Genomic DNA, 17,109 nt, shown 5'->3' with positions numbered 1-17,109 from the left:
AATTATGGAAAAACGTTTATACATATTTTGTATCCAAAAATTTCCATAAAAATTACTGAAAAATGAAGAAGTATCGCAAATTTCTCTTATTCCATTAAGTTACTGTAAAGCTTGGTTTGTTATAAGTGTACGAAAGCCAAGAATTGTTCAAAACTTGCATATATTATGACACTCTCAGAAATTTTTTGATCTGATCTCAGTTCTCTAATTTTAGTTCATTCAATAGTGTTTCTTGCAAACATAAACGTTTACGCTTCTTTATCCGTTTCTTCACACAAACACTTATTTATTCTTAAAATTTTGTTCATCACGTTTTTTTTTCTTCAACTATAATAACGCAAGCATGGTGGCAGCTGTTCTGCATTTTGCACATGACACTGTTAACTTCAAGGATGTAATTCTAGTGGAAACACTTCTGCAATTACTTGCAGCAGGCAACTTGCCCAAGTGACTAGTAGAAAGAAATCGCTTATTTTTTTCTTATGTAAACACCTCGATAAGAACTTACAGACACTGCTTATGGAATTTACTTGCTATTGGACACTAGCCTTCAGGAAACAATCCAGCCTTTAGAAATCTTCACTCTTAGTCAGATTCTGTTAGTAGAAGTCACAGTACAATAACAGTAAATCCGTTCGCAAATGCTTGGAGTATGATCAGGGCCGGTAAGGCACAAGCCTCATTAGGACACTAAGCTCAGAGAGGTGCCAGGTGCTCCACAGCTGTAAGATTTGTACACAGGACATATCACAATTGGTAGTGGACGCTTGGGGCGCCGAGCTCAGAGGGGCGCCAGGGCCGCACAAGTGCAACATTTGTACGTAGTGTGTTTCATAATTAGCAGAGAAGAATGACATGATTGAAAGAGTACGAAGGAAAAGGTGGGAGGGGAGGGCACCAAATGATAAGTCGCTTGCGTGCAAAAATGTTGTCGAACCAGCCCTGCGTATGTTTTCATTACTAGCCTGACCCGTGATTATCGATAGCTCTGAAAATCCGCCCGAAAGCGTCTGCCTCCGTAGGGTAGCGGTAGCTTTACCGCCTACCGGGCAAGGTTGCCTGGGTTCGATTCCCGGCAGGGGACTGGGTGTTGAGTGTCCTTCATCATCGTTTTCATCATCATTGACACGCAAGTCGCCGAAGTGGCGTCAACTAAAAAGACTTGCAATACAGCGGCCGAATCCCGAAGGGGATATCCCGGCTAACAAATGCCAAACTTAAAGCAACATCACCTTTGGTTTGTTACCGTGAGCTTCGTGCAGAAGATAGTCCGTATCGGGATGTGTGATGCATGGTTGCGGGTAGTGTACGGTTGACGCTAAAATAACGTTAATATGTCAGGATCTATAGAAATACCACTCCGTGATACAAGTGAAGAGGTAACCGAAATGGTTTAGTGTGTTGTACTCTCCTTGTTGGTGGTGCAAACGCTACTGCAGAATCGCGCGAGTAAATTTCAGCAATTGCGTACATTCGAGCTTCGAAATCACAAGCGGAGAAATGTTTATCGTTACAGCATTTGATGGTACATTACCAACGAGTTAATTGTGTTTTTCCCATCCGTAGGTGATAGAACTAGATTTGGACCAGCTACCAGATGGCGATGAACTTCTTGGTATTCTGCGACAAGAACATGCCCAGCTCAGTTACTGGGTTAGTCTTGCGGTAAGTTCAAGTGTTTATATTGCTTTTGTGGTTTTAATTTCTGTGCTACTCTTAAGTTTCTTGCGGTTTCATTTTGAAACTCGTATCTACACATAATCAATCTATTTTTAGTGTTTCCTTCCTTCGTTGTGAGAAGATGTAGAACTCTAAAGGTTGCAAGAATGCTGTATAGAGCTTAAACTACTTCCATTTGTGTGTTTGTAGCAAGATATCATTGGTATATTTATGCAAAAATTAATTCTCCCATGTTTTCTTTATGACACCACAACGAAAATATTTTCATCTGTGATGTTTAATATTTGAAACTATTAAGCCCAGATAGCAAAGATTTAGGAATCATACATTTTTACCATAGCGAGCTTAATACCAGTTTTGTTCAGAAGTAAATATTGTTTGAAAACTTGTATGTAATTCAAATCGCCCTATTAGTTTGTCCAGGACAAGAAATAGCCCTTGGTAAATTATTTCTCTATTTTTTAATACTATCAGAGGTGTTAGTTATTTTTAGCCGTTGGACATCGATGTTAATATTGTTTCTTGTGTTGTTATTGTGGTATTGAAATACACACACACTTACTCTTTGAGATATCTACTGATATGCCTCCATAATTTGTGTTTATTTAGGCCTATATACTTTCAATGAAACAACAATTTTCATTGTCTTATTTAGGTGCTCTTATTGAAAATATAACTGAAATGCGTTTGTGTATTTTAATTTCGCTTAAAATTGTGTGTCCATGATTTGCATAAACAAAATGTTTCCAGTTTCCAAGCATTGTAAACAAATTCACATTTGAAATAAAATATCATTTCAGTATACATTCTCATCTCAAATAACATTTCTTCCTTTTATTCATGAAGCACAATCATCTCTCTTGTCCAATATTCCCCTTCCAGTGGCAGTATTTGAACTTAATGTCAGCATTTTGCTTTGTTTTCTGTTGTTTGTTTTCCATTTAGTGGTAGTGCGATGTACTCAGCCAAAGGCGGCAAGAAAGGGATTTGTGAACCCATGGACCATGTCAACATATGCATTCTTCTGATACAATATGTTCTGCATCATGGAGTATGATTGATGTAGAATTGTTTGCTGGCCTGTAACTAAGTAAATAATTCAGAGTTAATTAACAACATGATACCACATCCATAGACAGATGATGTCATTAACATTGTGAAGATACAAGTGTGAAGAGCTGACCAATAGTTGGCCACACCAAGAAAAATTAGTGAAATAAGATCAGGCAAACTAATAGAATATCCAATGGAGTTGTAGATTTTAGGTTTGCGGTGTTCTTGGTACTAATACTTACAAACACATTAAAAGCTTGAAAATGTCAAACCACAGTGGAAAACAGGTGTTATGATCAGAAGTTCAACTGTAACTATCTATTGCGAATTGTATATTAAAAAATATTGTTGTGGCATATTTGCTGGCATCGCCAGCTTGCAACAAAATGGTCACCACACTACCTAACCTCAAGACTATAATTTAGCCTGGCACCGCAACCGTATAAAATGAATAAGGTACATAGATCATACATATATAGACTGAAGCAGTGAATGAAAATTTGTACCAACCCGGGACTGAACCTGGGTCTCCTGATTACTAGTCAGGTGCTTTAGCCACTAAGCCACCTTAGCACAATGGCTCACACAGGTGCGTGGATTACTATGGCATGCCTCCTTCCTTGATCCAAATTCTAACTACTGCCCCATTCTACTTTAAATTCTTCCTTATACACAAATAGAATTGTCAAGGCACTCCATATTCTGGAATAGCACCTCAGCATCTAATGTAAATGGGGGATTCAGCCTGGATTTTGGTATCTGTACAAGTACCTGCACCTGGGTTTCAGGTCGGGTCCCCCCTTTACATTTGATGCTGAGGTGCTATTTCAGAATATGGAGAGCCTCGGCAGTTCTGTTCATGGATAAGGGTGAATTTAAAATAGACTCCGGTGACACTGAGAATCTGGATCAAGGAGAGAGGTGTGCAGTTGTATGAACTGCTGTGCCAAGGTGGCATAGTGGCTAATGCACCTGACTAGTAAGCAGGAGAACTGGGTTCGATTCCCGGTCTTGGTACAAATTGTCATTCGCCACTTCAGTCTATATACATAAAAGCATATCTGTATGAGACCAGTAAGTCTCCGACATTGTGTCATTTCATTTGTATAGATCAAATATGAAACAAAATCCGAAACATTGTTTCCCACATTGGATAGCTAACTCCTCCAGACCTATATAGGTCCAGTTAAGAAAAAATCTAAGCCATTGTCCATAAGAAATAAATGACATATTATAAAAGAAAAATATGCAGTTGATATTTACAACTGAAACAAACAAACAAACATTCCAGATATCATTTTCTTAAAATATGATGTCACATTTTACAGAATATTGTGACAGCTTCTCTTATTCATTAAACCAAATAATTCCTAAAAACTTGGAGGATGACTCTATTGATCTAGAGAAAACGATGAATCGCATCAGTACATCCACTAGCACAGTGTTGGCACATTGCTTTAAGACCGCAAACAGTGTACATATCTGTTGTGTGAGTGAGTGGTCAACCAGAGATACAGTTTGCATCAAGTAAACATGGAAGATATGAATCTTCTGGATACAGTTGAGTTCGTTGAGTGCCTCTGTCTTTAGGTATGGTTATCTGCAAATCTTCATGTATATCTACACTCTGCAAACCATCATGAAGTGCATGACAGAGGATATGTCCCATTGAACCAGTTATTAGGGTTTCTTCTCATTCCATTCACATGTAGAGTGCAGGAAGAATGATTGAATGTCTGTGTGCGCTGTAATTCTTCTAATCTTATCCTCATAATCCTTATGTGATCAGTAAGTGGGGGGTTGAAGTATATTCATAGTCATCATTTCAAGCCAGTTTTTGGAACTTTGTTAGTAGACTTTCTGGGGGATAGTTTGTCTTTCTTCAGGAGTCTGGCAGTTCGTTTCTTCAGTATCTCTGTGACACTTTTGGGGCGGCAGGTAAATATCAAACAGGTTGTTTCTTCTGTTGCATTAGTGTTTAAAGGACACATAAGTTATCTGTGCGTACATTACACCTGCGTTCACCATTTACAAAAGCCTGAAAACTATTTTTGCAGTCAGCCAGAAAGCTCCTTAAAAGTGGAAAATAATCTCACCTCTTGCAATGTAGTTTTGTCAACATTCCGGTTGGCACACAAGCAGCTACTTCCATGAAATCCAAGCAATGCAGGATGGTGTACAATCCTCAAAAGTTCGCTTCGTACATTTATCAGAAGCACTTTTGGTAGCTGCTTGGCTCACACCGTCTGAGGCACAGCGCGTGCAGGCATTTGACTGGCGCAGGCAGATTAATATCTCAATGTGAAGTGTCCCTTCTTCTGCCTCTCTGGCTATACTTATATGTGGGCACAGTGGACTGCCAAATGGAACATGTGCTATAAACTGCCCTAGCTACAGGTAGCAGTATTTAAATTGCTCCTTTCTTGGTCCTGGCATTAATTAATTGCTCTGTCATTCAATTCTCAGGCCGTACAGTGTTAACTTTAATACATTGAAGCATACACTGATGAAGTTCAGTAAAGTTATTTTACTTTTGAATTTCACTCTTAGATTAATGTGCAACGCTTTGTGCATTAAGCACATGCGCATTATGACAATGTGGTGCTGGTAGTAGTGAACTGGGGTAAGCCCTGTCACAGTTGCTCGCCTCTATCTCTCACAGTGATATAGCTCTTGATTCACCTCGCACTCTCCCACGGATAAAACCGTTTTGTGACCATTCATGCTGCCCTTCTCTGTATATGTTCAATATCCCTGTTAGTCCTATTTGGTATGGGTTCCACAAACTCGAACAGTATTCTAAAATCATTCATTTGAGTGACTTGTAAGCAATCTCTTTTGTTGACTGACTGCACTTCCCAGTATTCTACCAATGAACCGAAGTGTGCCATCTTTACCTACTACTGACCCTATGTGATCATTCCATTTTGTATTCCTACAAAATGTTACACCCAGGTATTTGTGTGACTTGGTCAATTCCAGCATCAATATTTCAGTCATAGGATACCACATTTTTTTCATTTTGTGAAGTGTACAATAATTTTATGTTTCTGAACATTTAAAGCAAGTTGCCCATCTTTGCACCACTTTGAAATCTTATCATGATCTGACTGAATATTTCTGGAGCTTCTCTCACAGTACTTCGTTATAGATAACTGCATGATGTGTAACATGTGCAGCAAGGTTCCCAACACACTTCCCCGGGCACCCACAATTACTTCTACATCTGACAATGACTCTACATCCAAGATAACATGCTACATCCTCCCTATCAAAACGTCTTCAGTCCAGTCACAAACTTCGCTTGATACCCCATGTGATCATGTAGGTGTGGTACTAAGTCAAATGCTTTTCAGAAATCTAGAAATACTGCATCTATGTGACTGCCTTGATCGATAGCTTTCAGTATTCATGCGAGAAAAGTGCGAGTTGGGTTTCACACAGTCGATTGTTTTGGAATCTGTGCTGGTTGAGGTCATTCTGTTCGAGATACATCGTTATGTTTGAGCTCAAACCATATTATAAGACTCTACAACAAATCAGTGACAGGAATTTTGGATAGTAGTTCTGTGGATCACTTCTACTATCCTTGTAGACAGGTGTGACCTGTGCGTTTTGCAAGAACTGGGCACAGTTTTTTGTTCAAGGGGTCTGTGGTAGATTATAGTTAGAAGAGGGTCTAACTCAGCTGCAAATTCACTGTGTAATCTGATATGGCTTCCATCAGGCCCTGGAGCTTTGTTCAGTTTTAATGATTTCAGCTGTTTCTCAACACCACTGACACTATTACTTATTTCACTCATCTTCTCAGTGGTACGAGGATTAAAGTGGGACAGTTCTCCTTGGCGTTTCTTTGTAACGGAGTATTTCAAAATGGAGTTAAGCATTTCAGTTTTTGCTACCCTCAATTTCAGTTCCTGTCTCCTTCACTAGGGACTGGACACCCTTTACACACAACCAGAAATTCTTTGTATTTTGCGAAAGATAATGTGATGGTATTCTGCTATGGTAATCATTGAAGGCATCATGCATTGCTGTCTTAGACAGCCAAATGCGTTTCATTCAGCACCTCTTTACATATGGTCCTATGCTTTGTTTTACACCTATTACACTGTAATCTCTGTTTCTTTAGAAGTTTCTTTACAGTGACTGTATACCATGGAGGTTCCCTCCCATTTGAACTGTTCTACTGGGTACATATATATCCTGTGCATGGTCAACTATTTTTTAAACTTGAGCCATAGTTCCTCTACACATGCTCCTGCCCTGTGCTAAAAGTTTCAAGTTCCTCATTGAAATATGGCACAACAGCTTTTTTTGTCTAGTTTACTGAACATACAGGGTGTATCAGGAAGAATCTTACACAGTTGCTGTTATACGATGTCTCATTTCACTCATTGATGTGGGTAACGAAGGCGTATAAACAGTGTGTTTCATAAACCCCCACAAGAAATAATCACTTACAGTCAGGTCCGGTAACTGTGGAAGTTAGTAATGGAAGGCTGAATCATTTGGTCCAGTGCAACCAGTTCGTCATTCAGTAATCCTTTGATTTAAAAATTCCCGCACTTCCAGATGCCAATGTGGTGGTGTCCCATCCTGTTGGTTAATGAAGTGTTTCAAATCAGTCTCCAACCGTGGAAAAAGAAAGTTCTCAAGCATATTGAAAAATGTGCTTCCTGTAACAGTGGTTGTTGTTGTTGTTGTTCTTGTTGTTGTTGTGGTCTTCAGTCCTGAGACTGGTTTGATGCAGCTCTCCATGCTACTCTATCCTGTGCAAGCCTCTTCATCTCCCAGTACCTACTGCAACCTACATCCTTCTGAATCTGCTTAGTGTATCCATCTCTTGGTCTCCCTCTACGATTTTTACCCTCCATGCTGCCCTCCAATGCTAAATTTGTGATCCCTTGATGCCTCAGAACATGTCCTACCAACCGATCCCTTCTTCCAGTCAAATTGTGCCACAAACTTCTCTTCTCCCCAACCCTATTCAATACCTCCTCATCAGTTACTTGATCTACCCACCTAATCTTCAACATTCTTCTGTAGCACCACATTTCGAAAGCTTCTATTCTCTTCTTGTCTAAGCTATTTATCGTCCATGTTTCACTTCCATACATGGCTACACTCCATAAGAAACGACTTCCTGACACTTAAATCTATATTCGATGTTAACAAATTTCTCTTCTTCAGAAACGCTTTCCTTGCCATTGCCAGTCTACATTTTATATCCTCTCTATTCGACCATCATCAGTTATTTTGCTCCCCAAATAGCAAAACTCCTTTACTACTTTAAGTGTCTCATTTCCTAATCTAATTCCCTCAGCATCACCCGACTTAATTCGACTACATTCCATTATCTTCGTTTTGCTTTTATTGATGTTCATCTTATATCCTCGTTTCAAGACACTGTCCATTCCGTTCAACTGCTCTTCCAAGTCCTTTGCCGTCTCTGACAGAATTACAATGTCATCGGCGAACCTCAAAGTTTTTATTTCTTCTCCCTGTATTTTAATACCTACTCCAAATTTTTCTTTTGTTTCCTTTACTGCTTGCTCAATATAGATTGAATAACATCGGGGAGAGGCTACAACCCTGTCTCACTCCCTTCCCAACCACTGCTTCCTTTTCATGCCCCTCGACTCTTATAACTGCCATCTGGTTTCTGTACAAATTGTAAATAGCCTCTCGCTCCTTGTATTTTACCCCTGCAACCTTTAGAATTTGAAAGAGAGTATTCCAGTCAACATTGTCAAAAGCTTTCTCTAAGTCTACAAATGCTGGAAACGTAGGTTTGCCTTTTCTTAATCTATTTTCTAAGATAAGTCGTAGGGTCAGTATTGCCTCACCTGTTCCAACATTTCTGTGGAATTCAAACTGATCTTCGCCGAGGTCGGCTTCTACCAGTTTCTCCATTCGTCTATAAAGAATTCGCGTTAGTATGTTGCAGCTGTGACTTATTAAACTGATAGTTCGGTTATTTTCACATCTATCAACACCTGCTTTCTTTGGGATTGGAATTATTATATTCTTCTTGAAGTCTGAAGGTATTTCGCCTGTCTTATACATCTTGCTCGCCAGATGGTAGAGTTTTGTCAGGACTGGCTCTCCCAAAGCCGTCAGTAGTTCCAATGGAATGTTGTTTACTCCCGGGGCCTTATTTCGACTCAGGTCTTTCAGTGCTCTGTCAAACGCCTCACGCAGTATCGTATCTCCCATTTCATCTTCATCTTCATCACATCCTCTTCCATATCCGTCATATTGTCCTCAAATACATCGCCCTTGTATAGACCCTCCGTATACTCCTTCCACCTTTCTGCTTTCCCTTCTTTGCTTCGAACTGGGTTTCCATCTGAGCTCTTGATATTCATACAAGTGGCTCTCTTTTCTCCAAAGGTCTCTTTAATTTTCCTTTAGGCAGTATCTATCTTACCCCTAGTGAGATAAGCATCTACATCCTTACATTTGTCGTCTAGCCATCCCAGCTTAGCCATTTTGCACTTCCTGTCGCTATCATTTTTGAGACGTTTGTATTCCTTTTTGCCTGCTTCATTTACTGCATTTTTATATTTTCTCCTTTCATCAATTAAATTAAATATTTCTTCTGTTACCCAAGGATTTCTACTAGCCCTCGTCTTTTTACCTACTTGATCCTCTGCTGCCTTCACTACTTCACCCCTCAGAGCTACCCATTCTTCTTCTACTGTATTTCTTTGCCCCATTCCTGTCAATTGTTCCCTTATGCTCTCCCTGAAATTCTGTACAACCTCTGGTTTAGTCAGCTTATCCAGGTCCCATCTCCTTAAATTCCCACCTTTTTGCAGTGTCTTCAGTTTTAATCTACAGTTCATAACCAATAGATTGGTCAGAGTCCACATCTGCCCCTGGAAATGTCTTACAATTTAAAACCTGGTTCCTAAATCTCTGTCTTACCATTATATAATCTATCTGATAGCTTTTAGCATCTCCAGGATTCTTCCATGTATACAACCTTCTTTTATTATTCTTGAACCAAGTGTTAGCTATGATTAAGTTATGCTCTGTGCAAAATTCTACCAGACGGCTTCCTCTTTCATTTCTTACCCCCAACCCATATTCCCCTACTATGTTTCCTTCTCTCCCTTTTTCTATGCTCAAATTCCAGTCACCCATGACTATTAAATTTTCGTCTCCCTTCACTACCTGAATAATTTCTTTTATTTCATCATACATTTCATCAATTTCTTCGTCATCTGCAGAGCTAGTTGGCATATAAACTTGTACTACTGTAGTAGGCATGGGCTTCGTGTCTATCTTGGCCACAATAATACGTTCACTATGCTGTTTGTAGTAGCTTACCGGCACTCCTATTTTTTTATTCATTACTAAACCTACTCCTGCATTACCCCTATTTGATTTTGTATTTATAACCCTGTATTCACCTGACCAGAAGTCTTGTTCCTCCTGCCACCGAACTTCACTAATTCCGACTATATCTAACTTTAACCTATCCATTTCCCTTTTTAAATTTTCTAACCTACCTGCCCGATTAAGGGATCTGACATTCCACGCTCCGATCCGTAGAACGCCAGTTTTCTTTCTTCTGATAACGATGTCCTCTTGAGTAGCCCCTGCCCGGAGATCCGAATGGGGGACTATTTTACCTCCGGAATATTTTACCCAAGAGGATGCCATCATCATTTAACCATACAGTAAAGCTGGATGCCCTGGAGAAAAATTACGGCTGTATTTTCCCCCTTGCTTTCAGCCGTTCGCAGTACCAGCACAGCAAGTCTGTTTTGGTTAGTGTTACAAGGCCAGATCAGTCAATCATCCAGACTGTTGCCCCAACAACTACTGAAAAGCTGCTGCCCCTCTTCAGGAACCATACGTTTGTCTGGCCTCTCAACAGATACCCCTCCGTTGGGGTTGCACCTACGGTACAGCTGTCTGTATCGTTGAGGCACGCAAGCCTCCCTACCAACGGCAAGGTCCATGTTTCATGGGGGGTAACAGTGGTCTCAGCAAAGAAAAATGGACCATACACCTTTTCCCGTGAAACTGCACAAAACACATTAAATTTTGGAGAGTCCTTCATATGTTGTACAACTTCATGTAGTTGTGCCGTACTCTATAATCACACATTATGACAGTTCACTTTTCCATTTAAATGGAAACTGCAACTGTTTGGCAGTTATCATGTACTGTGAAGAATTTCAACAGTTGCTGTTTCAGCCATGTTTAAAATCTTGATTTAAATGGAATGTTACCTCGTTACTAAACACTAAGAGTGGAAGGAAACTGTCATTCTACATCTTGCTAAGAACGAAATTGCAGAACTCCATGTGTCATTGTTTATCACCTTCATGAAGGGTTTTAGTAGCTGAATTTTGTGTGGTTTCATGTGTAAACATCAATGTAAGACATGCCAGATGGACATTGGAGGTATGTTGAGCTGTCAAGCTGCATGGCGAATGTACGCAAACAGCGTGTTTCTTGAAATTGCCCAAGCCATTGTCTAATGCTCTGCACTGTAGGAGGATCCACGCCATACTTAGTACGAAAGTCACGCTGAACAGTTATTACCGACCCACACAGTGCAAAATGTAGAACAAAAAATGCTTTCTGTTGTCCCGACACCATTCTTAGTACAACTGAAGTGGGTGTACACTGGAGCTACCTAGTGGAAACAATGTAAAACTTGAGAGTTTGCTCTTTCCAACAATGCATTGTTCACACACATATCTCATTTTGCACTGCAGTGCTCCAAGGAGGTGCCACTCACCCAAATTGGAAGAGGCTGTACTGCATCAACGAGTACATGGGCAATTTCTTGGGCTATTAACAAGTGGGACTGTAAAACAAGTGATGTACTGGGCCAATCCTAATCAATTAGATATAAAAGTGGTCGCATTACCAACGTGTTTTCAAATGGTTGTTGCATGGAAATGATACGTTTCCAGATGTGGGTTGCATTTCAAAGTCTACTCGCTCCCTTCTACGAGTCCTGGAAGTTTCTAATGGGAATTTCCAAACACCGTGTATTTCATCTGTTATAAGTAGTTTTCAAAGAAGGCATTTAGTAATATTTCACAGGATGTCTTACCATGCCCACCACTAACAAAACTGTAATTTTCACAGTTGATTGTTGTATGATTAAAATCTCCACTGATGATTACAGTATGACTGGAGAACTTACATACAAGTGAACTAAGGTTTACTGTAAGTTTTTCAGTTCCATCAGGATATGAGTGGTGAGCGATAGAACGATACAGTTCTTATTTTATGCTCATCCATGATACTTAGTCTAGCCCAAACAGTCTCACATGCAGCTTTAGTTTCTATCTTGGTAGGTTTGAATCTGCTGTGACAAATACCCCATCTCCATTTCCCATTTGCATATCCTTTTGATTTACACTTAAATTTTCCCCAAAAATCTCACTGCTTTTAATTTTAGGTTTCAACCAGCTTTCTATACCTAGCTGTGTGTGAGCTTCACTGCTTTTCAGGAGCACTACAAACTCTGGCACTTTGTTGTGAAAGCTTTGACAGTTAACCAAGAGGATTTTAGTGCTCTCACCTGTGGGAGGCACTTCTTTCAATCTTACACTGTTGTGTCTGGGCTGCCTTCAGCTATCGTTTATCTGGATTGGATGGAGAGTCGCCTAATCTAGGAAAAACCTTGCGTGCACCCCACACACAGTCAGTTACCTGACAGATAATGGATTGGAGATCTGCGAACAATGTCACTCACTTTGTAAATGTTGTTTAATGTCTAAACACAGTGGGCTAAGGATTATCTTGCCATTGTCGTGTTCATTTCAGACAGTAGCAGACGCCATATCGATATAGTGGTGTTCACATAAGCAGTTATGTGGCGGTGTGGTGCACAGTGGCTCTGGCCAATAGTGTCTTTCTGCATAGGTTTTTATGTTAGTTTAGGTATGGTGAAGGTACTTAGCCACTATAATGTTCATCACAGGTGGCATAAAGTAAACATCAACTGTTGCGATAGTTTTTCAAGCATATGGTAATTTTTCCAACAAGAACAGCGACCCAGGTCAGCACTTGCCACAGTGTTTCCAATTACTGGGGTAAGCAGTGGGTAGAGCGCTCATCTTTGCAAAGCACACTGCATACCTCCCTTCTTTCTTGCACACCACTATAGCAAGAGGGAAACTTGCAGGCATTTGAGTTGTGTGGTTCATGTGCACCTTGAGGCTAGTCTCAAAGTTGATATTTTGGGGTCAGTGATGGTGTTTCCCCTTAAAATTACTTGCTAGCTGTCCGTACTCACATTTTGTCGTAAGGATTGTTGCAGATGGAAACAAATGTGTGATAGAAGTTTGGAGGTTGTGCATCTCATGTAGTCTGTTTTGGATTATTACTAGTATTACTTTTAAGTCATTATAATTTTTACTAAAACTGTTGTAGAACTCTCACAACATTTTTTCAGTTTCCTACTGAAAGTGCCATCAAACCATGATTCTTTTTTTATTATTCTGTTTTTGTCTTGAACCCAAATGTTGCTACGCTTGGTTTTATTCAAGAAGGAGCTTCTGTGCAAAATTTTGTTCGGATTGGAGATAGTCAGTTGGGGTCCATCGGTCCACTTGCTGTGGATCTGCTTTATATAGAGATACAGAACATTCATCCAAAAAGAGCAGAAGCTCTGGCTTTATGGGGTTGGTCCTTATACCCCAGCCTTACCATCCAGCTGTAAGGGCAGGTACATGGAAAACTGCATTTCAGCAAAACAACTGGATCATCCCAAGCCATTAATTCATCACTTTTTTCTGGTACTAATACATGCCTTCAGAATGTATTGAGAACAACATATTTCAGTAGAACTTTTGGATTATTGTAAAAAATTGATTTGTTGCTTTTCTCTTATATCACAGATAGTGTAGTGCAGTGGGAAGTGACCAACAAGTGGGCACTTTTAGATCTAAATAAGTTAAAATTACTAGACAACATGATCCCATACCAATAAACAAATGTCATCAACATTATTAGATGCAGAAATGAAAAGGGGGGGGGGGGGGAGAGAGAGAGAGAGAGAGAGAGAGAGAGAGAGAGAGAGAGAGAGAGAGAGAGAGAGATGCACACTCTCACAAGAAAGTGCGTGCCCACACAGTCTCTCTTCTAAGAGTTGTCAGGTGCATTTTCTCTGACGTTTCAGCAGATATTTTCAATTTTGTTTATGCAATGTGTAACTGGAGTCAGCCAAACAAATATTGCTCTTCATGCCCTTTAAGCAACACCCATTGTCAGTTTGCTTCCCATTCCAAACAAAATTATTTTTACAATGAAATTTTACATGCCCATTTGATACAGTGGTCTAAAATTACCTTAGTGCAATATTTGTTTTATTGATATTTATGAACAGAAACAATAAAACATGAAGAATAGTCAGTACTCCAAAAGCGACAGGACCATCATAGCCCATGTTGGCTGCTACCACCGTACCTCAGTGCTGATGGAGTACTTTGTCAATTTTCATGTTTTACTGTTCCTGTCAATGCATACTGATAAAATAAATATAGCACTAGACTAAGTTGGGGCTGCTCTATCGAATGGGCACATAAAATTCTGCTTTAAAAATGATTTTGTTTTTTAGCAGGAAACAAATTGTTTCTGTTGGCAGTGGGCATTGCATGAAAGACATGGTGGGCAGTATTTGTATGGAATGACTCCAGATATGCGTTAAAAAAACGAAATTGCAAGTATCTGTCAAAATACCAGAGAATATGCCCCTGACTCTTGTAAGTGACACCATGTATATGAGACAGAATTGTTGACCAGTACAAGAAATCTCAGTATTATCAAAAGACACATATAAAAGTACATACACTATCCTAACTTTTGGAGTTAATAGTTTGTACCTCAGGGAGGGGAAATGGGTAGATTGGGAGCAACTAACCTCTTGTGAGATCGAGGGGAGGCCTTGTTCCCTTGCCCCCTGCGGGTTCAGGGGTTAGAATAGGCCCGCGGTATTCCTGCCTGTCGTAAGAGGTGACTAAAAGGAGTCTCAAAAGTTTTGGCCTTTATGTGATGGTCCCCTGTTGGATTTGACATCCATTTTTCCAAATTCTTCCGCAGAGCGAGCCAATTGGGGAAGGGCACCGTACATGGTGCATTTTGTCCATCGTGCATTAAGACCTCTAGCCCGCTTTCTTGTCGTCGCATTGCCGTCCCGCTCGTTCTCCATCTCTTGGGCGAGGATGTGTTCATGGATGCAGTTTTCACTATGCACTGTGTAGTGTTGCTTTTTGTGGAGACGACGACCATGGACTACGTGTCACCTAAAATCCAGCACGGTAGCCAGTCCGTTGTGGTGGGCTGCCAAGTACCCTGTTGGTTGTAGCCCCCTGACAACACAGGGATCGCTCTACTGATGCCTGCGCCGTTAACTCCCCACGTATGCCAAGGAGTAGATGCCCATCTCCCTGGGGCATCAGGACTCCCGGCCATGGCCATCCTGCCAGGTGGCCTTTGCTGAGGCTGGGTGGCACCCATGGGGAGGGCATCAGGGCGGATGACCCGCAATGAAGCGTGGTACATCATCTCTCGCTGGTGGCCTGCCGCCAGCAGCCTCTAAGCATTCTCGGGCTCAATTTAATGCTCAGAAGTACGATCCGAAAATGTTCCCCTCCCTGGCCACACCGTGGGAGGAGCGTAAGTCTCAGGGTGGCAGTCACAGTTATTCGCCCCCATTCTTAGTTTGTACGAGAGCTGATGGGGAGTCTTTTCTATCCACAAAGCCTCAGTTCTTCGTCGAGCATTTAGAGGACAAGTTTGGGGAGGTGGAGGGCTTGTCTAAAATGCGCTCTGGGTCAGTTTTGATAAAAATGGCATCCTCTGCCCAGTCACACAGGTTACTTGCTTGTGACAGGTTGGGGGATGTTAAAGTTACCATCATCCCAAATAAGAGTTTCAATATGGTCCAGGGTATTATTTTCCATAGGGACCTACTTTTGCAGTCTCATGACGAGCTGCATGCCAACTTAGAACATCGAGGTGTCCATTTCGTCCGGCGCATTCATCGGGGTCCGAAGGACAATCAGGTAGCTACCGGTGCCTTCATCTTGGCCTTCGAAGGTGATACATTACCAGAGAAGGTCAAGGTGATGGTCTACCGATGTGATGTCAAACCCTATATCCCTCCCCCGATGCGGTGCTTTAAGTGCTGGAAGTTCGGCCACATGTCTTCCCGCTGCACTTCCAGCCTCACATGTCGAGATTGCGGACGCCCATCGCATCCCAATACTCCATGTGCCCCGCCTCCCATCTGTGTCAACTGCGGAGAGACGATTCACCTTGCTCGCCAGACTGCAGGATCTTACACAAAGGGCGCAAAATTATGGAATATAAGACCCTGGACTGACTGACCTACACTGAGGCCAAGCGGAAATATGAACGACTACATCCGGTACGAATGACTTCCTCCTATGCTGCTGCAATGACAACCGTGTTAGCCCCATCAGTTCAGCATATTCCAGCCACATCACAGAGCCGTACAACTCCACATGCCCCCTTGCCTGTGGGGGGCACTATCACCCCTGTTGCTCCTGTGCCACCTACCTCAGGAGCAACACTCCCCCACACATCAGGGACATCCATCCCCGCTTCTCAGCCGGAGAAGGGTCCAACTTCTTCGGCTTCTCACGCTCGCAAAGGGTCCCTTGGGGCCCTCCATTTCCAGGTTTCCACAAGCGGGAAGGCCGACAGTTGCGTAAGTGCCAACAATCAGCTGGTCATAGGGCTTCGCGATCCTCCTCCGTCCCGGAGACTGAATCGGTGAAGCCCTCCCAGCCAGTGAAACCCAAGGAGCAGCGTGAGAAATCCAAGAAGAAGAGCTCTAAGCCCAAGGAACTCGCGGTGGCACCTACCCCACCGCAACCTTCCAGCTCTACGTCTGAGGACGAGGTGGAGATTCTGGCGTCTGCTGAGGACCTCGATCTCGCGGATCCCTCAGATGCCATGGATAGCACTCGCACATGTGCTCAATCGGAGGCAGCAGGTGACCCAGCGGCGTAATTTGCCTTCCCAGTCCATTCACGCCTTTCTCAGTTATGGACAATACCATCCTCCAGTGGAACTGCAGCGGTTTCTTCCACCATCTAGCTGAGCTCTGACAACTTATCAGCCTTCACCCTTTCTTCTGCATTGCTCTTCAGGAAACTTAGTTTCCTGCAATGCGAACCCCTGCCCTCCGTGGCTATCAGGGTTATTATAAGAACCGGGCAGCTTATGAAAGGGTGTCTGGTGGCATCTGCATCTATGTCCTTAACTCTCTTCACAGCGAGTCTGCCCCTCTACAAACAGCTTTAGAGGCTGTCGCTGTTCGGGTGTGGACGCCACAGGCTGTTACCGTCTGCAGTCTTTACCTTCCAC

At 41.8% G+C, this 17,109-nt stretch overlaps 1 protein-coding gene across 1 annotated transcript in view; it reads left to right on the top strand.

Moving 5' to 3' along the window:
• The first annotated feature begins 1,232 nt into the window (after window positions 1-1,232).
• The window catches only part of LOC126481022 (RNA polymerase-associated protein CTR9 homolog), a 108,889-nt gene continuing 93,012 nt past the window's right edge, over window positions 1,233-17,109 (top strand). The window contains exons 1-2 of the mRNA XM_050104483.1: window positions 1,233-1,379; window positions 1,567-1,665. Of these exons, the coding sequence (XP_049960440.1) occupies window positions 1,335-1,379; window positions 1,567-1,665 (144 nt within the window). The 5' untranslated portion in view covers window positions 1,233-1,334. The remainder of the gene's footprint in view (window positions 1,380-1,566; window positions 1,666-17,109) is intronic.

The sequence above is a fragment of the Schistocerca serialis genome, chromosome 5, assembly GCF_023864345.2.
Source record: "Schistocerca serialis cubense isolate TAMUIC-IGC-003099 chromosome 5, iqSchSeri2.2, whole genome shotgun sequence".
NCBI classification, from domain to species: domain Eukaryota; kingdom Metazoa; phylum Arthropoda; class Insecta; order Orthoptera; family Acrididae; genus Schistocerca; species Schistocerca serialis.
Note: the sequence above shows the minus strand (reverse complement) of the source record. Positions and strands in the feature narration are given on the sequence as shown.